The 22,184-nt window shown below is 39.4% G+C and overlaps 2 protein-coding genes across 5 annotated transcripts in view; both read right to left on the bottom strand.

Annotated features, from left to right (window-relative positions):
- The window catches only part of kdm4b (lysine (K)-specific demethylase 4B), a 48,093-nt gene extending 40,792 nt beyond the window's left edge, over window positions 1-7,301 (bottom strand). For 2 of the 4 annotated variants that reach the window (XM_040128227.1, XM_040128230.1), the window contains exons 1-3: window positions 7,135-7,301; window positions 815-1,255; window positions 128-303 (exon numbers count right to left, since the gene is read on the bottom strand). In XM_040128227.1, coding sequence (XP_039984161.1) covers window positions 128-303; window positions 815-1,228 — 590 coding nt within the window. In that variant the 5' untranslated portion in view covers window positions 1,229-1,255; window positions 7,135-7,301. Of the gene's footprint in view, window positions 1-127; window positions 304-814; window positions 1,256-6,551; window positions 6,588-6,651; window positions 6,943-7,134 lie in introns of those variants that run through there. The other 2 variants (XM_040128229.1, XM_040128228.1) reach the window with 2 other exon arrangements.
- Window positions 7,302-8,273: 972 nt separating this feature from the next.
- Window positions 8,274-22,117, bottom strand: uhrf1 (ubiquitin-like with PHD and ring finger domains 1). Its single transcript, XM_040128231.1, has 17 exons — window positions 21,908-22,117; window positions 19,560-19,722; window positions 18,929-19,195; window positions 17,122-17,276; window positions 15,679-15,894; window positions 15,119-15,234; window positions 14,730-14,916; window positions 14,091-14,214; window positions 13,612-13,719; window positions 13,343-13,447; window positions 12,978-13,084; window positions 12,706-12,868; window positions 12,401-12,538; window positions 11,540-11,654; window positions 11,137-11,285; window positions 10,397-10,495; window positions 8,274-9,854 (listed from the first exon to the last, which is right to left on the bottom strand). The coding sequence occupies exons 2-17, from the start codon at window positions 19,710-19,712 to the stop codon at window positions 9,708-9,710; spliced, it is 2,349 nt and encodes a 782-aa protein (XP_039984165.1). The 5' UTR covers window positions 19,713-19,722; window positions 21,908-22,117; the 3' UTR covers window positions 8,274-9,707.
- Between the last annotated feature and the right edge of the window lie 67 nt (window positions 22,118-22,184).

Below are 22,184 nucleotides of genomic sequence, written 5' to 3'. Positions count from 1 at the left end.
CACAATGAACTTAGAAGCCTCTCATCATCAGTTACAGTCCCTCCTAAACACATGATTGGCAATGTCTACAAGCATAAAAGAACGATCACATATATAATTGAGGCCCATGGAATGGGCACCAACTTACTTCTTGCTGTTGGCCAGCTTGCGGTACTCGCCCACAGTCATCGACTTCTTCTGGATGTTGTACTGGGTGAACAGACCCGACTGACCGGTCACCACCTGCATGATGGGAGCTGGAATCACCATGTCCTCGATAGTGTCGTAGGATCTCCTTGGCTTCCAGCCCTCCGGGGGAATCACCTGTGCATTGGAGCAAATGCTTAGCATTTACAAGCAGTAATCTGTTCACACTGAGAGGTTTACAGTGGTCTGCATATTGAAGTTAATTTTTTACATTCAACAAGAATATTATCAACATACCTTGCAAGTTTTACTGTACTTTATTTGGGGCATGTACAACTCTCTAATCCGATCGATGCTTGGATAATCACATACTATGAATTTCTTAATTATTTAACTGAACATTAATTTATGACAACTTTATAAAGTAAAATGTCAAATATTTGCTGATTTGTGATATGTGTGTGTCTATATTTTTTGATAGTTTTGGACATTGCTAATCTCTTTAGATGGAGGCTTGGCGGTGGAAAAATAGGCATGAATGGACAGTAGCTGCTGATTAGATTAAAAGGTAACAATGTGACCTTATCGTTACATAACTACAAATAAATGCACCAGATATGTGACTGTATCTGTGAGAACATGTACAGTATACTATATGTGCATGGGTGTATGTGTGTGTTGTCCTCACCTTTGCCAAACCAGCACGGTGAGCTCCTTGACTCTCCATGTAGACAATGTATTTGGCGAAGTCTTTAAACTCCTCCATGGTGGGCCGGAAGGTCATGATCTTGCAGCTGGGGTTCTTGGCGCTGACTGGTGGCAGTGGTTGCACCAGAGGGGCCGGGGGGATCTCAGAACCTGGAACAAGTCCTGGGGCCAGGTCTGGGTCAGCAGGCTGAGCTGGGTTGAGATCTGGAGCAGCATCATCTTCTGAGGTCACCAATGTGTGAGGGGTTTCAGCTATTGCTGGCTCCTGGGTGGGAATCTGGTCTTGGGTTGCACTTGAGCTGGGAGCAGGAGGTGAGGCTAAGGCAGGGTCTGAGGGTGAGGCTGGGGCAGGGTGAGGAGCCGGCACCGTGTCCATGGGCATGTCGGTAGCCATTTGGTCGTTGAAGTGTTGCAGGTGAACCTGGAGGGGAGAGCATGGGCAATCAGGGCATATTCAGTATATTTCCGCCTCTTTCAAAGTTCAGGACCATTTCACAAAAACAAACTGGGAGCACTTCCAAGGTGAACAACATGCAAGTGCTCAGAAAAGTTTAGGAATCTTGATTTTTTTATTCAAAAAGTGCAAAGTGCTTTTTGGCTGGACCGTAACGGCGAGGCCAGCCTTGGAAACACGAATGTCTATCACTGACTGACTGAGCGATGAAGTTACACCATTGGTCGGCTGGCCAAGAGTTGGAGTTTCCCCATTGGTCGTGGCTCTTTCAAAATTAACTGGCGCAATCAGTTTCCAATACATCATCGGGGGGGATGGGGCGTTTACAGGAAGTGCTGTCAACTAAGCGCCTTCATCACTATATTTACCGACTTTTCACACCCCTTTAGCGACGTTTTTTTTTTTTTTAAAAAGCACCTAGCAACAAATCTAGCGACTTTTTGGACAAACCTTTGCTATTTTCCCTAAAAGAGAGTCACCATTGTTGCCCCGTGAGCGCAAGGTCAGGCTTTCCTTCTGTAGGCACACTTCTCTCTGCACCTCACTCAGCTGACCACACGGCAGCTGCATAGACATGAATGAGCTTCTAGCTTTCTCCCTGAGCGATCATTTTACAGGTAAATATAACTGAAATCACAGCACAGCCTTGTCTTTAACCTATGTGTATGGTGATTTTGTCAGACGATGTCACTGATATTAAATTAGGATATTTTGCAGTGCAGAGCAGCAGCTTGGAAATGGCTTGGAAGTGACTGCTGGTTAACGTGTAGTCTTAACGGGACACGGTACAGTCACTGTATCATACTTGTTCTGTTTTCTGACAATAGAAACTGAAAAACATATCATGTGGACAGCTTTATTGAGAATTCAGTCAACACAGAGAGTAGGAGAAAAGTTAACAGATACAGGGCTGAAACCAGCTGTCACAAGGCAGAATGCAAATACGACGTGACGCCATCATGAATATGCTATTTAGCATCTTACGTCATTTAGTGACATTTAGTGACTTTTCGAGCAGGCTTTAGCTATTTTTCACTGAAAATAGTTGTTTAAAGCAGTTCCAGAACAGTTTTCGACTACGTCCTCAATGTCCCACATTGCCTAGCTTTTGACTTGGTCTTGTTTAAATTGAAACATGACCACAAGACATGGGTGGCATCTTCACTATGGCTCAGTGGTTCATAATAAACAATGATATTCTGTGATAAAATCACGTGACCCTCATCACCAACAGGCTTCCAGCTGACTTTATTTATCCAAATGATAACATGAACTGGGGAACCCTAGGAAGAAAATCAGAAAAGATAGGCCAAATTAATTACCAACAAGTAAAAAAAAAAAAAGAAAAATGTGCTTTACTCATTAGTTTACTGCTACTGCTGTCCTTACTGCCGCCAAGAATGTATTTATTTCTTTATGGTTATTTGCTTTTGCAGCAACACTTTACTGTATTTAAATAAACAGCAAATAAATTATATTTTGTTTCTGTTGACTCACTCACAACTGCCACTCCAACTTTCTCTCATCCACAGACTCTCTCCCTTTATCTCACTATTTTAAAACACATCAGGAGGGCTCCATAATACTGATACCCATGGCAACTACTATTTGACTTACTATGTGAAAGAAAGTTGTACATAAATTGCAGCAGCCCTGAAGCGGGTGTTTGACCAACCATGCAAAGTACAGCGCACTCCACCCTAATAGCCCCAAAGCCACCTGAAAGAACCACCTTTACAGAACAAAGTTTCTGAGCCCACAAACAACTATGTACCAGGAACTTTAGAGCTGAAACGATCAGTCGATCAAGCTATGAGCCAATCAAAAGAATACTAATTAGTAGCTGTGTATATAATCCATCAATCTTTTAAGTCAATTTTTCAAGCAAAAACAACATCAATTTTCTGGCTCCATTTCATCTAATCGTAGGATTTTCAGTTTTTCTCTGCTTTATATTATATTAAACTGTATATCTTTGGTTTTTGGACAGCTAGTCCAACAAATAAGGCAGTATGAAGTTGTCAGTTTGGGCTCTGGGAATAGACAGCCATTTTACCACATTCTGACATTTAACAGACTACACAATTAGTCGTAAAAATAACTGACAGATTAATCAATACTCAATTATGTTAAATTGTTAGGTGAAGCCCTACTTACTTTTAAATCAAATGCAAGAGTTCTTGAGTTCCTAAAAAGTTTCCAGAGTTCCTGTAAAAGTTATTAAAATGTGAAAAGTACTGAGCTGTGCTTTAAGATAAAAGCAGGGCCACAGACTGCGACCATTTAATCACATTTTGCAACCATTTTTGGAGACAGCGCTACTAAATTTTATAACTAGGAGCATCAGTGTAACCTGCGGATAAAGCCCACGTTCACTCTCTCTTTTGTTTTATTTTTAAATCATCGTTTTATTTTATCATGTGACAGCCCAGAAGAAGCGAGAATTGGTGTGTGTGTTAGGGCTGTCAACAAATATTCTAAATCTGATTATATAAATTAATTTTTAAAAAAAAAGAAAAAACAGACATTTGATTGTGAAAATTAAGATTCGATTGTGAAAAAAAAAAAAGCAGCACTACCGCGGCTGTCTGACTCGTGAGTTCGTGGGCACTGAATGCACTGCATGACAGACAGGAGTCACACAACATCACTTTTATGAAGTGAAAATGAAATGTAGGTCAAGCAGAAACAAGCGAATAATTCAACAACAACTGTGTTGTTATGATGGCGGAGAGTACACAATCCTACTTGGCTGCATTGATTTGCACTCCGAGCAATCTAAAAATCCTGTTTGGAAATACTTTGGATTCTGATCGGAAAATGGCAAAACTGTGGAACTTAAAGATAAAGTTGTATGCAAGCTATGTAAGCTACAGTTAGTTGTTCTATACCGTAACCTAATTATTTTATTTGTTTATTTTGTAATGTGTAGTTATGTATCTCTTAAATACCTGTTTATTTTGAAATAAATATACTTAATGTAAGTCATTATGTCTCTCATTGTATTAGTCTGCCCTCTTATGAACATAATGCACAAAAATAAATATTAGAATGGTTCGAACCTATGTGTTTTTTGGAAGGAATAACTATCGTCATTTTTGGCCAATTTTGACAGTGCTAGTGTGTTTGCGTGTGTTTGTTTGTATGTACGCGTGCGTGTGTGTGTGAGTGTGTGACTGAGAGAAAGTGATCAGAGTGGAGAACTCTGATCGCTAATAAAGCACAACAGCAGCATGAAGCGTAAACTATGCAAGGACAGATGCACTGATTGAATTCCAACACTTCTGGCAGCAGCAATGGTGTGCATGATTTAAAAAGCACTATGTAACTTAATTTTTTTCCTATTAAAACATTAGGCCTACTTCAATTTGTGACTTTTTCCTTTAAAAATAAAACTGCACATTGTTATTTCTGTGAATTGTCTCTTTATTACTATAGCATTTATCAGTAATACAGTTAAGATGGAAAGGATATGAATGCGTGTCAATTTTAAGTGGTGCTCCTAAATTTTGTGCTGGTGCTCCTAAAACAAACAGTATGCAGCACCAGTGCTACTAGCAGAAAGAGTTAGTCTGGAGCCCTAAGAGGGCATCTGTATTTCGAATTGTAATGAATACTGGCGAGGAAAAATCTGCATTGAAAACTAATAGAGATCCAAGTCAGCAAACTGTATATTCAAAAAGTGAATACTCGACTCATGTGTGTGTTTCTTTGACACTTGCTAAAGGAGTAGCTGTTCAGGTTGTTTGTCCTCTAATTCTAGATAGAAACGTTCAGTGTGAGTTCAGTGCAGTGCTATTGCCAAAATATTTTATTTTCACATGACACATCTTACGTGCTATATAGCTATTATCTAACTCACTTATACATATCTCAACCTTAATCAGACCGAAACTGCTCGAGTCTATATATTTGTGGATTCTACTTAAAATAAAACTAAAAAAACGTATTTAAGGTTGTTTTTTTTTTTAACCATGAAAACAGTATTGTCAAATGTTAAGCAACATTTCTTTGCTTTAAAACGTCAGGCTGATAATTTACATGTAATTTTGCATGTACAGGAGCCCTGGGCAGTTTTGATCTGACAATAAACTGACAAAATAATTAGGAATTCTACATATAATCTATCCAAAAGCCTTATATTGTTATTATATAGCTGAATCAGAGCATCTCCATAATGTTAACTTTCTTAAATGTGCAGGGAGCAAGCTTTTGTTAGCAGAAATAATAAAGTTGCGTATTTCAGCATGTAATCTTGTACATCAAACCCTAACTCTTTCAAGACAAAATCGCAATGCATCAGCATTCGTTTTCTCATTTTTTCCATCTCCAAACAAGCAGGTGACATGAAAAATAACTGTCTGCTGTACACAAACGGCTGATGAGAAGATACGTGTTTGAAGATGAACTTAGATGACACTGACTGCCAACCACACAGGTGTCAGCCAAACAAACTCTAGCAACATCTTCTCAATAACTGTCCCCAAATGCAAAAAATAGGCTACTTTTACTGTCAACCTCACCAACACAGAGAGATATACTAATAGTATATCATTTTAAAAGAGTTTAGCTTTAATATTGGCATATCAGGAAAGCTTAACCCATTTTACATCTGCACTGCAACACTTACACATGGTTGTAATAATACCAGATACTGTTTCTGAGACAAAAAAAAAACAAACGAAAAAAACACAACCACATCCCTAAATTTGCATTTTATGCAGTTTCTCATTCACAACTTCATACACATCTGCCACTCGCAGCGTTCAAACATCACCAGCTCTACATTTGAGGTTTCTTATTTGTACTGAGTTCCTACTAAAAGGCGAACCAAACGGTGATTGTCATTCAAGAACACATTTGCAGCAAGCACAAACATGGTGTAATCTTCAAACGCCACACAAAAAAAGAGAGAACAAAAAAAAGACAGGTTCAAATCAAGTTGAATTAAAATAAAAAGGAGTTAGGTAGGTTTGGCTGCATTTATGATATTTGTGAATACATCCAACTACAAAACAATACTGAGGAAGACGTATCTTCCAAAATAACTGGCAATAAAACCGACCTCACTAACAATTTAGAACTAGATTTACTTTCACAACTAATAGTCACTCTTCCAATATGTTCATACGTTATCTCACTTAAGAACATAACTCATCTATGAGCAGGGACCCTCTTTCTAACCGGGACTGACCTATTCGGTGAATGGAAGGCCACATGACCCCCAGCTGTCTAACCACAACAAAAACGGGCCTACACATACCCTTTAACTCCATCTGGGCCTGAAACTTGTTTCAATCCTGCAGCAAGCTGCCCTACTGATAAGGACTGGGGTATTAGTACTCACAAACTGCATTTGTTACCTTGATAGTTAATTCACACCAGGCTTGGTGAGAGTAAAAGGCTGACTGATTTCAGAAGAGCAGGTATTGCAGGCTCCTGCTGCTGCTGCTGCTGCTGCTGCTGCTGCTACTAAGGGCGACGATAGCTCTGCACAACTAACATTAACTGCTAGCATTTTATCTAACATGACAGCGAACAAAAACCGTAATTGAAGCGTTTCAAAATGAGCAAAACGTGAAACTCGCGTAAACGTTCAATGCAATCCACACAAGTTGCAAATACACGCAGAACCACCCACGAGCTATATTTTAACAGAGCTAAGCTTCACCGTGTCCTAACGTTAATGTATTCTTAAGCTAACGCTGGCTAGCTTCTCGCTAGCTACTTCCATATCTGCATTTAGAAAAAACAAAACACCGCGACGACAGACACCACACATCAGGATCAAACGAGAACATAGTCTTTGTGATTGAATAAAGTGAGTCCCGCTTGGGAAATATTACCTCCTGCAGTACAGTATCGCCTTTTCCCTGTTACGCTCAATCGATTTGGTTTCCTTTAGTAAAATTTCCCTGGATCGGTTTTCTTCTAGCATTAGCCAACTGAGGCTAGTCGGAGTTACGCTTGCCTCAGGAACTACGCCTTGCGATTGGTTGAGTGACGCGGATGTTAGGAGTCTAGGTCGGAAAGTCGGCAATGTGGTTGGTTCGTTCGCTTATAGACACACACATCGACCAATGAAAATAGACGCTCACTACTCATGTCCTCGATGCGCGTACTCAACCGATGTGCACGTCACGCACGTATACACTGCCGGGTTTGTGGAAGGCTGCTCTGCTCCATTAACCATGATCAAAATAAAATACCCCCAGTGCAAGTAAACGTATTTTTACTTTATTCTCGTGATCCCTGTACGAGATTAAGAATTTGTCCAACCCCCCACATCATGCTCCACTAGTCAAAGTTCTTTATCTAGTTTCTCAAAGTGTTTGAGTGACATTCTACCTTTAAAATAACAATTTTAATATCAGTTCTGCGCTTAAAATATATCATTTTAAAACACTTTGGTCTTTATCCTTGTCAGAACTTAAGAGGAACAGTTAGTTCATAATTGACTTGAATGGTACAACTAAAATTTTCCAAGATAGGTGTGTGTGTGTGCACGTGTGGGTAGGGGGGGGTGGCACCCCAAATTTTACAAAACTCTTCAATGTCAAGTCAGTTTTCATCAATAGCCCCCTCCCCAAGGGAAAAGAAATAAAACACCTCATTTTCACTTTTTTTTTTATTGAATAACACTGAAAATGTATTGACAAATTTTTAGCACCAAACGTGTGCAAGCATTTCTAAAAACTACCTATCAAAACTAAAATGGACTAAAAAAATTATACAATTTTAGAAAATATACATTTCCCGGTCTACGCAAATCTTTGTCTCTCCATCAGAACTCAAAGTGCTGGCATGTGGATGGACACTGTCACACACTGCTGTTGAAATTCAACACCAAACATCATTCATAAAAGACAAAGTCAGTGGAAAAAGTAAATAACAAATTCGGATAATTTAATTGATTCAATATCAAATTCCAGGAGCAGTGTGGAACTTCCTTAACCTTTCCATTTAATGCAAGCATTTCCTGTTGTTTTTTTTTTTGTTTTGTTTTGTTTTATTTTAAATGAGGTCAGGTAACACAAGTGACCACAGGAGACACAAAAATCTGACTCAACAGCCCCCTCCCACAGATGGCAGTATTAGATTATAAAAGATGAAAAAGTACACATTTTAATTTTAGCAAAAAAAAAAAAAGTTTCTAGACTCAATTAGGTTTAAGTGTCAGGGACAAAATCTAAAGAGCTAGATAGATGGGAGTTCTATATTACACTCTTTGTTTAGCACTTGGGTTTCTTTGGACTTTATCGAAGTGATCCTTTTCAAAACTGGGGAAATCCAAATCTGCCACAGAACAAAGTGGCTTTTTAAAATGGGCTTTTAAAGGTTTTATCAAATTCATAGCAACTTTTAAACCAACTTTCAGAAACTTCATATACAAATAGAGAAATCACTGTATAAAAATATATAGGCAAACAATACACAAGGTAGAAAATCCCAGCAAGTTTGATGACACAGTTTTCCCAACAAGACACTTCTTGAGACTGGTGAAGTGCAGAGAGAAAAGAGGGGGGAGAGAAAAAAAAAAAAAAAAAAACACTTTAGCTGGTTCAGTTTGTGCTTGTATATTAGGTCTCATCTACATTTTATGAAACAGCTTTAGAATCAGAGAGCTTCCATCCTCAAAAAAGGGCTTTGTTCACTTGTCATGTTAATGCAATTTCAATCATTTGATCATGGCAGGACAAAACAAGTGTCACATTTGGTATCTGTCAGGATGACATTAGCTTGACTGTTTTTTCTATTTTTGTCTGGTTTGTCAACTGATTTCTTAACAGCAAATCAAGCAGCATAGTGTTTCCAAACACTGAGACAAACAAAACAAGCGGGAGACTCTATAAAAAGTAGAAATACTGAGCCTTCCAGGTCAGATGTGAATGGAAACCAATTAAAATCCCGTCAGCCTGATCAGATTGAAAACACTGCACCAAAATGACAACCAGCCACATCCAAACTAACAATAGATCCAGATTCTAATAATAATCTTGTACAAACGCATCTCCAAACAAGTTGGGTAAACGGCTTAACCACTTTTGACTTAACGTTCTCTTAAGGAGTGCTAAACACGGAGGGATTCGGTTAAAAGTAACAACAATTTTACATCATTGAGAACAATAGCATTAGTTAATGGAACAGAACAAAAACACTGGGAGTAAAATCATGGTTGAAGGTATTAACGGAGTAATGGCACAGGAAGTTATAAAGGAATTTTCGATTCATCAGTAACTACACATCGTGGCAGATCCAAGGTGAAAAATGGTAGCATTGAAGTCCACAAAAAAAATTGTAGTTTTTATAATCATAAAAAATATATTAAGAGAAACTGATTCTTTATTGCCTCTACTGAAAATTCCCCTTACAGTTTACATCACGTTTTCCCCGAGGGCTGAGTCAGCAGAACCAATGATCATCGCCCATTGCTGTACCCTGGGAAAAACAGATTTAGAATGTCTTGCAGAGATTTGTTGACAGTCATGGAGTAGTTTTTGCCCAGGTCGTGTCTGCAGGCCGGGCAGGTGTACACCTCTGCTTTGAAGGACCGCTGAAGGCATTCCTGCAGTAAAAAGAAATAACAGCTTTTACTTCTCAGGGGCTCTTCTCTACTCCCCATTAAAATTCCACTGTTATTACAGGTTACTCTTGTATTTTTCTTTAGTTAGTGGGTCCCTGCATTCCCCAGTATACCATTTGAAACTTTCAGTTCAATTTCAGACATGGGTGTAAGTTAAGGATGTCTCAGATCAAAAAGGTTCTACAACTACCATGACACTTAAGATAGCAATTCTAACCCCACTACTACCACAACACAATAAAATAAAAAAGGCATCTTAAAGGTAAGTAGAGTATCATTCATCAAAAAACAGTTTAATAGGTGTGATTTAGTAGAGCCACACAATGAAGTTTAAAGATGTAAATGTATCTACAGACTGGAAGCGCATCTATTAAAGTGCAATGTATTGCAATGGTTGTGTATCCATGAAGTCTTGGTCATCACTCCCTTTGCATCTGCTACAAGTCGTAAATTCATCAAATGTACTTTCCATGTTAGCAGAGTCAATTGGGATCCCAAAATCTGGGAAAATAATAGATGCTTACCCTGCAGACATTGTGTTGGCACTCTGTGGTGATGGGCTGATAGACCACTTCTTGGCAGCAAATGCAGAGGAAAACTTCTTCAACCTTGTTCAAAAATTTCTGCAGAAACAAAATACAGACATTACAGACACTTACGGGCCCTCTGCTATTTCATAAGTGTGAGATTTACTGAGCACCTCAGTTATCATTTGCAAAAATGTACACCAAGAAGCTCCTGTTTAGTTCCTTATTAACTAGCTGAGAACTAGAGTATGGTTTCAAATAGCAGCAAAATCTAGCACTTACAAAGCTCCTACCAACAGTCTTTTTTATTCCACAAACGCTGGCTATTTTTAGTTCATCGGTAGATCATCTGTAAGCACAGACTTGTTATCAGCAGAACTTTGTATGCAAGAGCGGTGCTGCCATTTCTTGTTTAAAGTTATCCCTGGGACAATGATGGCAACATTTTGGTGTAATACGTTTCACATAATTAGCTTTTTCACTTGAAATCACAACAGTGTGACATTAAGTATTTGCTTATACTACTTTGCTCTACACCAACCATTTATCACTACAAACTGTTAGTACCTTAATGTCACAGTATATAGGTGTTGAAGGGGTTTAGCAATTTCAAGCTCGATTTACCCACCTGGATACAAGACAAACATAGCCAGTTTCCCCCAAACATAAGCATAAGCATAAGCATAAGCATAACAAAACCCTGCGGGTGACTTGACCACATTCACAACCATCCTTACCGGTCCAAGTGACAGCGACTCCATGGCCTCGTCCCACAGCTTCTTGTTTGGCTTGTCATTCTTGATAAGGGCTTTCTGCTCCTGGGAAAGCTTGTACACCTCTACCTTGACTTTCTTAGGAGTCTTGGCTGGTGAGGTCTTGGAGGATTCTGACAGAAACCAGAAGGAGTTGCAGGGTAAAAAGTGGCAGATTTTGTTTAGATTTCTACAGAGAGGAAAAACATCAATCTAGGACCTGCACCCAGAGATCATGATCAGTCCAACCAGCAATATCATTTTCCGCATGCCACAAAATTCCCAGTGCATGGCTCCAGGGTGATTTGCAGGAGTTTTATATGAACCTATGTCTCTGAATACTAGGTAAAAGTTAAAGCGGCAACACCCACATACACACAGAACTTACCACTGCCCTGAGATTTTCGCTTCCTCTTTGCCTTGCTGGGTGTTGCCGCCGCCGCTGCCGCCTCCTCCTCCACTTCATTTTTGTTCTCCTTCTCTTTCTGATAGCCTGCAGGGTACTGGAACAACAAGACTTAATCAATTTAAATCACATTAAATCACACCAACATTAGCAGGCTAATGAGCAGGTCAACAGTCAGCAGGTTAACATGGTTTGTTAATAGCTATTAGATGTAACATTTTGAATTTACCAAGTAACATTAACAATTTTTTCATATTAACATGCTTACAATTTGCATGGTAACATGCTAACACTTGCTAACACTTCAGTGTAACGTGCTAAATGTGAGTCCAATACTGTTTAGGAATTCAGCTGCAATCCTCCAAAACCTCCTCCAAAAGACCAAAACAGCAATGTATTCGTTCTATCAACAACAACTGCCTGTGTAGCCCGATACAGCTTATTCTTGGACGTCACAGACTTTAACTTTGGACTTAATATATTGAAAACACTGATGAGCCACATCATTGACTCCTGCTGGGTGATATGTTCCTCCCTTACAATGAATCTACAATGAATTATAACAATTAAATACTAAACCTTTGTCAAAAGGTATTTTTTCTATATTAAAAAGAGTATGATGCACTGTCAACAGATCATAACACCCAGAAAAAACAATGTATTATCGTTTCATTTTTACAACTTAATCCTTATTCATTTATATAACTTGTGTTTTTGTGCATAGCATAAAGGGACTACATCTGTAATTTCGTGATACAATGTTGTGTTGCATAATGATAATTAAATTAAATCTTGAATTTTGTACAAAAAACAATTTTAGCACCATGATCTAATCATCTCTACCTGCATGGTGAGACCAAGCTTCTTGATGCGTTCCTTGCCATCTCTTGTCCACGGTGCCGGCTCATCATCATCACGCTTCAGCAAATACCGCCAGACCAAGAAGCCAGACTTGCCTTTGGCTGGCCAGTACTTCACCACCTGAAGGAAGTCAAAAACATGTAAAGTCAAAAACTAAAAATGGATGGATGGATCACCAGAATCAAGCAATATTTAATAGGTCAATAATTAGAATAATTATGTGTGCCAGTTTGACATCTCCCCTCCCTAAGAATTCTTACAGACACCTGGCCAGTGTTACTTCATACCTTATATATCCCATCATATCTGTTTCCTTCCTCGGGACAATATTTACTGTGCTTGCGACCCTTGCAGCTGCGCACAACTCTAACCGATTTGCCTTCCTTCCAATTCTTGGACTCCGCTCCGTTTTTGTCGTTGACAGGGACGTTGCAGTTGAGAGCCAGTGCCCTGGTGAGGGCCACAGCAAACAAGTTTAATATGCAAAATAAAATGAAGCAAAACCTCAAAAATCCTGTTGATTTAAGGCATTTATGCGTCATGCCCTTTAGTGTCATACCGGTTCATGTGGGTAAGTGTCTGATCACATGATTGCTCAGCAGTCCTCTTATTTCCAGACAGATCTCGCCCTCCAGAGCCGGTGTAGGTGAACTCATTACCATCATCCTATGATACAAGACACATCACAAATATTACACACAAAAAGCCTACAAAGAAAGTTTGGTAAAAGAATGTAAGTGCTTAGATAGAAAGCTCTGGGGTTTATATTCAAATGAGACACCTACTCTTGACACTTAAGATTCCCATGAAACCTGGCAATAAGCAGCAACTTTAACCTCATTAAAAATTATCTTCACTACCTTTTATATTACTAATAATTTAATAAATAAAAAAATAAAATAAAATAAATTAAACACAGCGTACCACATCATCTTCATAACCTCCAGCCAGGACCAGAGAGTAGGCCCCATCATTGCTCCTGCCGTGAATTCCAGCTACATGTGGCCTGTGGACTCCAGACTCACTGACCTAGAAAAGCCAAGGAATTGAAACATTATTTTGTTGTCATTTAGTTTATCACCACTAAGATCAAAGTTAGCCTTAGGCTGAACACAAGAACTCCGTTTTTATGCTCTATGTTGCACATTTTTCTTCAACAGCATTAGTGTAATTCTCAAGTGGCTTGGACTCACCTGTACTCTGAACTTCCACAAGGAGCCGACAGGGATGCCGGGGATCGGGCCGTAGTGGTTGGACGGGACGATGGTGCACTGCTTGGTTCGACCAACACAGGCCATTCCCTGGGGAGGGAGGAGTCATAAATTGTATGTAAAGACTTTGATGTTTAATACCAAGTATAATATAGTAACTACTTGTCTATAATGGCACTGAGCATGTTAACAGTAAGCATATTGTATGTGTTTTAACCAGTGTCAGTATAAATTTATCTCTGATAAAAATTGCCTTAGTATAAAATATTCACTGTTGGCCAAAACTCCTCTCTTTTCTCCTTTTTTTTTTCCTTTTAAACTGCAACACATTTTTAGGATTAACTGGTTTTCCATCCATGGAAGTAACTATTTCAAACCATCTCTAAATATCTAAATGTGATCAAGCAATTTTTTTGGAGCTCAAAAGATTTGCTGTCTGGCAGCACTGTGTCAGTACTCACCTTGCCCCAGTCCCTCTGGCTGGAAGAGCTGGCGGAAGCCATCTTTGCTTTCTTCTTGCTTTCCTTCAGCTTCTCTCCAGCCAACACAACTTCACTCGTGTCATTACGGCAACCTGGACAATACCTGTAACAGCATGATATGTAGAGTAAAGGTCAAGTCAAGCACAATGTATAAACACAATGATCAAAAACATGCCACCATATCAATAGTGTGAACCCCAGTGGTTGGCCTGTTGATTTCCACTTCAGTCATGTTTCATGTTTTGATTCAGCCAAATAACAGCCCTGACCTTTAATGCCCACTGAACAATACAGCTGTGAATGAGGCTTTTGAAGATCTCAGAATACTGGATATTATATAGCATAGGAACGGCTGAAAATATTCAGTTCTTGGCTCAAGGGGGGAAAATAAATAAATAAATAAATAAATAAAAATATTCAGGCCAATATCGAATGCATTTGAAAAATGTTTGCCCTTAAAAATATCGGTCAAAATTGCTACAAATTCCACAACAATTGCAAGATTGCCCTTCAAATCATCAACATATTACCAGTAACTACCCAACTTTATATTCAAACAAACATCAGGTTATCTGCACATATTGGGAATTGTGGAGTTCTGCATCTGCTCTTACTGACCAGTCCTCGTCTTCAGGGATGGAGGTGAGTGGGGGGTTCAGGCAGTAGGTGTGATAGGCCATGTCGCATTCGTCGCACAGCAACTGTTTGTCCGGGTCCTGCTTGATACCGCAGATGTGGCAGTTACACCAGCGACAGGTTTTATTGGGATCATCCTTACAGTGCTTGCACTCAGGTCCATTTGATCCTGGAGAATAGAGATTTCGTACAATTAAAAATGTATTTCAATAGACAACACTTTTCAACCGGGTAGGGTAAGGGAGGTTAACATGAACTACGCTAACAGGAGTCAAAATCAAAATTCTGATTATTCACAATTAAAAATTCCTCACTGTCAATTGCTACTAACACACAACTTTACAATTTAAAAATAATTTCCTTAACCCTACTTTTGAGTGGACTCTCAGATCCAGCTGGGCTGTCACTCAGAGAACCAGGTTCTTCGATTTTGTAGATTTCAGTAAGGAACACGATCCGGCAGTCATTAAGGGAGTCACCAGCATCACTGCAAACAAAGAAATAAACTGTCAATGTAACCTGCATAGTAGCAACTTAGTAGTATGTTCTCCTTAATATATCCTGTATGAATCACTTGAAAAAAAGAAGAGGGGAAAAACAAAAAAACAGCAAAAACATGAAACTTGGCAGACATAAAGGAAAGTAATATACTTACACTGTGAAATCCAAATGCAAATATAAAATGACAGTGGTTTACATTCCAACTTCTTAAAATGTTAGCACAGAACATATTCTGCAATCTACTTTGATACCACAGTAGGAAATTGACTTCTTCCCACCTGCTAATGTGGCATCCAAATTCAAACAAACTCTGAGATACAGTCAATAATGTTTGCCTGCAACTGCAGGGAGAGATTAGCAGATATTAGACTTGTGGTAATTCACCCTACATAGTGTTTCAACTCCACCTTACGTGCAACATTGCCCTTACCCAAGAATGATCTTGGCATAGATTTCTCGCAGGGTGCGCGTCTCCCTCTTCCTCTGGATCTCAGCGTCATACCAGTAGCCACGCTCCTTGGGGTCGTCTGGGTTGTAGTTGACCATTACGATCATTCCTGGTTCCAGCTGGTGCCACTGGTACACAGTACGGGCCCGCGGACGAACATCCTTGGCCAGCAACTGAATCGTCCCATTCTCTGGGTAGCTGCGACAGTAAATGTTTCCCCATATCAGTTTGCAGTTTAGAGACAAGCCACACACACCACCACAGGTGCTTCCTACCCAGTGCTGCCAGGGAGTGTAGCTGAATGTATAAAAGTATGTTTGAATGGTGAGGAACAGCTACACCACTCAAATGAATGTTCCCTCCAACACTAACGAACTTGCAAACTCACCAACACAAGAGTGCCTCTCAGGGAGGGCGAAGAGATACCACAGAAAACCCAAAGCTTCAACTGTTAGTGCTACACACTTATGAAAAATTATATATTTTAGTTCTTCACCAGTTTTAGTGTCACACTGCACAATTCCAATGGCAATGCAACTGCCTTGTCTAGTAAGCATTCAAGAATCTCCATTTGATATAATGCCATTTCATGAGGATCCGTCATAGGGCTTTCATGTGACACCACAGAAGGAAGTCACGATTTGCATCAGTAGTAGATTAACAGAATCTTACTTCAGTATCAACCAATAAAAGTGTATTGTTGTGGAAGAGGTGGTGGCTTGGTGGTATAAATTAGAGCTGTGCCTGCTAAAGCTGTATGTTTCTATCCAGCAGAGTCTCTTAGTAATGCTAGCGTATTTGTATAGGTCTCTACAATCTATTATATTTGTTATATAAAAGATGTAAGGTAACTGACAGTACTTAACTTATTTTAGAAATGTTAGGGTTGCACATTAATTTCACTTCCATCACTGCTGCTCCGATAGACTAAGGCCCACTTATTGAGCCAAAAATGATCAACACTACAGCCATCATTTCATCCTCTTCAGCTTTGGGAGCATCAATAATATTTGTCTTTGGTTAACTGTTTGTGTTTTGGTTAATTGATTTGTAGCTCGTTCTTGAGAAAAGATTGAATGTTAGCACCCCATCTATTTCCTGTAGCTCCCAGCAAGTCAACATTATCCCACCACCATTTATAAACAATTTTATTGCTTGTTTTATCAATTATGATGTTCAGTTGTGTGTATTTAGTCTAACATTTTCACAGCTGAAACCATTAAAGCTTTACATTGCAGGTAGTGGGCTATTTGTTAAAGAACTTGCTCTTTTATGTTAACGCACTTATAGTTGGCAAATATTGGGTTAACAGGGTGACATTTGTTGCGCTCAGGACTCATCTAATTTGAATGGTGATGGATGATCGAAAGCTTTGAGACAAAAAAAAAAAAAGTTGACCGTGAGTAAAAGAAAAAGGATTCTTACTCTTCATATTTAACATGGTACAGTATCTCTTCCTCGTCTGGTTGTGCCTCCGCCGCCTCCTCTTTAGGCGTCTTTGTTGTCTTCGTAACATTCAGAATCTGGGCCTCAAACCATGCGCCCATGTTCAAGTCCCTTGCATCCACCAGCTCATTGATCTTCAAACACACGGAAAAAAAAAAAAGTTAGCCTGATCTTCAGAGACATTTTAAAAGCTGTAGTTGTTTTTTTCCCCCTCAGCAACATTAGTAACAACCAAACAAATTTCACAAAGTCTTCTGAGAATGCCCCCTCCCCAAAAAATACTCTACTGAATCTGAGGTCTTGTCAGGCCTTTTTCATGACATACACAGAATTTTAGATCATCGGGTAAAATTACATATTTTCTCAATTTCTATAAATTGGATGAAGAAAGGCTTAAACACATCCTAGCCACTGCACCATCACCTTAGCCAAATCAAATACATTTGTACCTTCATGTGAAGTGTATGAAAAGCCATCTCAGTGTTAGTGGGGAGTAGAAATGGATAATTAAACAAGTCTGCAGATGTGCCCAACTACTGGATTCCACAGAGATCTGATATTTCACACATTATTGTGGTCATGCACATAAAACATAAAACTTTTCCTTAGACTGTCATGGTAAACTAAAAATCACAACAACATGAAGTGAAAATTAAAAAAAAGAATATGCATTTACTAAGGAGCTCTTACGGTAAAATGTGTTACATACACAGTGTACTGCAAACTCCACAGCATAACATACAGTAATATAGATGGTTGAGCGATGCCCCTCAGGGACAGGTTATGCTTGATAAGAACTAGTTCGTACGATATGTTCAACCATGTCGGAAATCAAACATGTTTATAGTTGTGCCCAATGGCCAAACTCAAAGGCAAAGTGAAAAGGCAGCCGTCATACACACAGAGAGGGGGGAAATGTGAAACTGTAAATATAAAGGATAAAGTTGCACATTTTCACCCAGTCTCTCCTGGAAGACTGCCCGGTGTTGCACTCGGCTGTTCACACAAACAGTGTCAGAATCAGTTGTGTAATGAGGGGGGAAAAAAAAAAAAAAAGGAGGTTAGAGAGAGAAATGCCAGAAGTGCTCTGCAAAGGTGGGCGTGAAGGCCAGATTGTTGGTTTTAGAAAGTTACAGAAATGGTCAGACAGAGTCCCCCCAATCCGACATCACAAAGGTGTGTGTGGGGGGGGTCCCAAAGCTATTCGACCAGCCAACAAGTAGTTATGAAGATTACTGGCTTAAGTATTCATGGTGATGGACATTTCCTGCCTATAGTGAAGGGTAGCGAGTGCATCCCGCTGTATACCCATTTATTTATAGCCTTCTTTTTAATACAACACGGCCTACACAGCCATGATATTGACTTTGTGTGGAGTGACATTCAAATTGAATTAAACTCAATTACTTGGAGGATTCACAGGATGACAGCTGTTGTTCAAGGCAGCAATACAAACAACTTTTTTTAATGTCCAGATGTATAAAAAATGTTAGATGCTGTCCAGAACTGACAGTAACACATTGGATCACAGAAGAAACAGAAGCATGTTGGAATGGCCAAAAATTTCATCACATCTTTTACTCCTTTCAGAGTGAAAGTCAGGTTAAGCCCACACTGCTTCATGACCCCTTTCCAACCTGGGGCTGAATGCAGGTCGTTCAGTACAGCTGTTCACTACCCACCCCTAATAGAAATATTCAATTTCCCCATTCCTCATAATGCAAAAGTAACCTGTAACCACCGCATAATGACTAATTTAATCCCAAATACCAGTTTTAAAACGCACCTTGTAAAATCCGAACCCTGGATCGATGAGCTCCGGGGTGTTTGTCTGGCCAGAGGTGCCGGCAGTTTGACCCTCTACCTCACCGTGAGTGGAACTCTTGTCAGACTCGCTCTGGGTTGAGCCACAGCCAGAGTCAGAGTCAGAGAGCTCAGCTTCTTTGTCCTTGCTTTTGACAACAACAGCTGGGGGCATCTTCTGCCTAACAAGCAGTTGCACTATGTCGTTTAGTCCCACATTGTAGTCGAATATGGTATGGCCATCCTCCATCTGATATTAAAAAAAAAACAAAACACATACGTAACATGGTTGTACACAATATTTTTGTGTTTAAGTTTTCAGTTGTCTCTAGTTTTTCCTGCTGGTGCCTGCACAATCACAAATAAGACGTTTTTTCATAACAGGAATTATGTGAAATCCTATTTAATACAACCTTTTAATTTAATGCATGTTGTGTAATTTTTGCCTTCTACATTTATGAGTAAATGTTAAAGCAGCACTCATGACTGAGCTACAACCATCACCCAAATCCTTGAAAAAAAACCTTGAAAATTTTATGTTAGCTGAGACTGAATGCCTTCTTGAGATACAAATACCACCATGACCAGGATCTACGATAACCATGGTGTCTCACCTGCTTGCCGCGATAGAACAGCCGCTGCCTCTCCGGCTCGACCTTGAAGAGCTCCATGATTTTGAGACGCAGCTCGTCCACCTTGGTAAGTTTGGACAGGGAATCCACTCGATGGGTTTCCTTCCCATCCATTGTGCGCACTTGAATCCACATTGCAGCTGCCCTGTGTGGACGGCAGAAACATTACCAATTATAGCTACAACAATCATTGCAATTATTTTTCTGGATACTGTAAGTAATTGCAGTAATAAATCCCGTTTACTGGATGATTTAACCTAATACATTTTCAACTCTGGGAGACATTTTTACAATGTGATGTCCTAAAGAAGTAGACAAAGCATTTCGACAGAGTAAAATAACAACACAATGATGAAGAATAATTCCAAAAAAAAAAAAAAAAAAGTTTGCCAAGCAGGTTTCTCTCTGGTTTTGCCAAGTTTATTAAAGAAACTAAAATGCATGTCACAGTGTCTGGCAATGACTCAAAAAGCTAAAATGAAGATTTCCGTTGTGGTTCAAGATTTAATGCAAGAACCAAAATGTGCCTGCTAGTCATTTGTATTTATTTTCATTTAAGTATAACTGTGTCCACTGCAAATATTTTGTGGCAAATGACATTTTTCTAAAAGGTGACATGTAATTAATGACCCCATCAAACCCAATAAATAGCACGTTACTATTATTTGTTATGGCTTTGTCCAGTAGGATTTGAAGGTGTGGTCTGTGTATCAGCTCTTATTTGTGTTTACCATTTTCTGCCAGAAGCAACAAAGTAGTGTAAAATTCTTATGAGGTCAAAGTTTGTTTTCTGCAGCAAAATGAATCTCTCGGGTTCCTCCACTTCCTGCATGTATCAGCAGAGGACTTGTTGAGAGGACAAAAGGAGCACTAAAAAATGTAACTGTTTGTCTTGAGAGTTGAACCAAAATGCACAACATGTATTGTCATGTGTAACATGACACTTGCCACATAGCCAGCCAAAATGTTTTAGTTTTACAATGATGAATTTGAGTTTACCATTGAAATTTAACACCTTCTTCCTCTGTATGCACTGTTGTGTTTACTTGTACTTTACCGTTCTTTTTCCTCTCTTGTACAACTTGTCACGTACAAATTTGATCGCCTTGTAATTGAAAAAAAGATTCACTGATTCTGAGCTTGCTGCTGTGACTTCATGTTCACACATTAAAATTAATCTATTCCTCCCTGTATATAGCCTTCCATCCACAATATGCCAGCATTTTAAAACCCTTGAACTGATGCTTATCGAAAGCAATTTGTGGGCATTGTCAAAGAACAAAGTTCCTGCCCATTTCGATTAATAAAAATTAGTGGCAGAAATAAGACTATTTCACTCTTTGGTCAGTGTATTATGCTGCTGTCAGCATTGCCCTGTCAGTCTTGCAGAGTATGAGAAAGGGAGGGAACAAGCTGATTTAAATACAATGCGGGAAACTGAGCGGCAGGCCACTCCCAGTTCTTTTAAAAGCAAGCACACCCGGACGCGAGGGAGCGCTAGCAAACAATGTGCCTTCGCTCTCTGACAATAAAACACACCGAAATGTTTCCTCATATATAGCTTGGAATGGATTATTATAATAGGAAGACGACCATTTACCCACAGAGACCGTGCTTTGTTCCTATAAAGTAGTAAGCGGCGAGCTCAGCGGCTGCTTGGCTTTTACTTTTGCGCTCTCAGCTGAGGTCCTGTTCGCTCGGCTGGCTCGAATAAACCAACACCAGTGAACAAAAAACAAGTAGCAACATCGAAAACAAAACTACTTACTCTCGTCTAAGATGCGGCATTTCAACGACACCATTCATTTTTTTTCCCAAAATGCAGACGAAAACATGAGCTAATTCATCAGTCAAGTCAATACGGAAAAAAATGGGAAATAAGCAATCTGTTTAAGGTTAGCGTGTTTGTTTTTGTTTCATAGTAAACAGTGGGTTGGCAAATCTAGTTGAAATTTCACCATGTCGTGCGCATTGTGGAGATACTACAAATAAACAACACAGTACAACAGCTCGTTGTAGTCAAGTTCATCACCCACCCTTATCAATGCTTAGAGCAAACCACGTTACAACTAATTGTTACACAGCTTTCAACTGGTATGTTAACGATAAGAAATCAGAGGGCAATTATCCGTAGGAAAACTGTCCCAGTGACCTTTTTTTAAATTTTGCATTTTACATTTGGCTGGTTGGGGAACCCGGTGCAGTAAACCAAACAGAAATGAGGTAGGACTTTGTCAAGTTAGCTAACCTTAGTAAGCTAGCTACAGGGTAAAGATATCAATGACTGCAATTTCAAAAGTTATTAGAACGTGAAGAAAAAACCGCTTTACCTGTTTGTTCGTTCAAGTGAAAATAAGAAATTGTCGTTTAAGGAATAGCACGCACGTTTTCCCCCAAATAACTTCTTTGCAATGGTTTACACGACCAACTCTATGCCTTGTTGGAGACTGATCAATGAGTTATTCTTCAAGACTTTGATATCCCGCCTGCTGTAAAAATGCAGCCCTCCCATTGACTGGTTTCCTCTCGGCAAATCGAGTTCATTGGGGAGCGGCGTTGTCAATATGGAATCTGACTGGAGCTTAGCTTCAGCGCGCGAAAGGACAT

Source organism: Xiphias gladius, chromosome 6 (genome assembly GCF_016859285.1).
Source record: "Xiphias gladius isolate SHS-SW01 ecotype Sanya breed wild chromosome 6, ASM1685928v1, whole genome shotgun sequence".
Lineage (NCBI taxonomy): Eukaryota > Metazoa > Chordata > Actinopteri > Istiophoriformes > Xiphiidae > Xiphias > Xiphias gladius.
The sequence above is the reverse complement of the archived record's forward strand: the minus strand, read 5'-3'. Positions and strand labels throughout refer to the sequence as shown.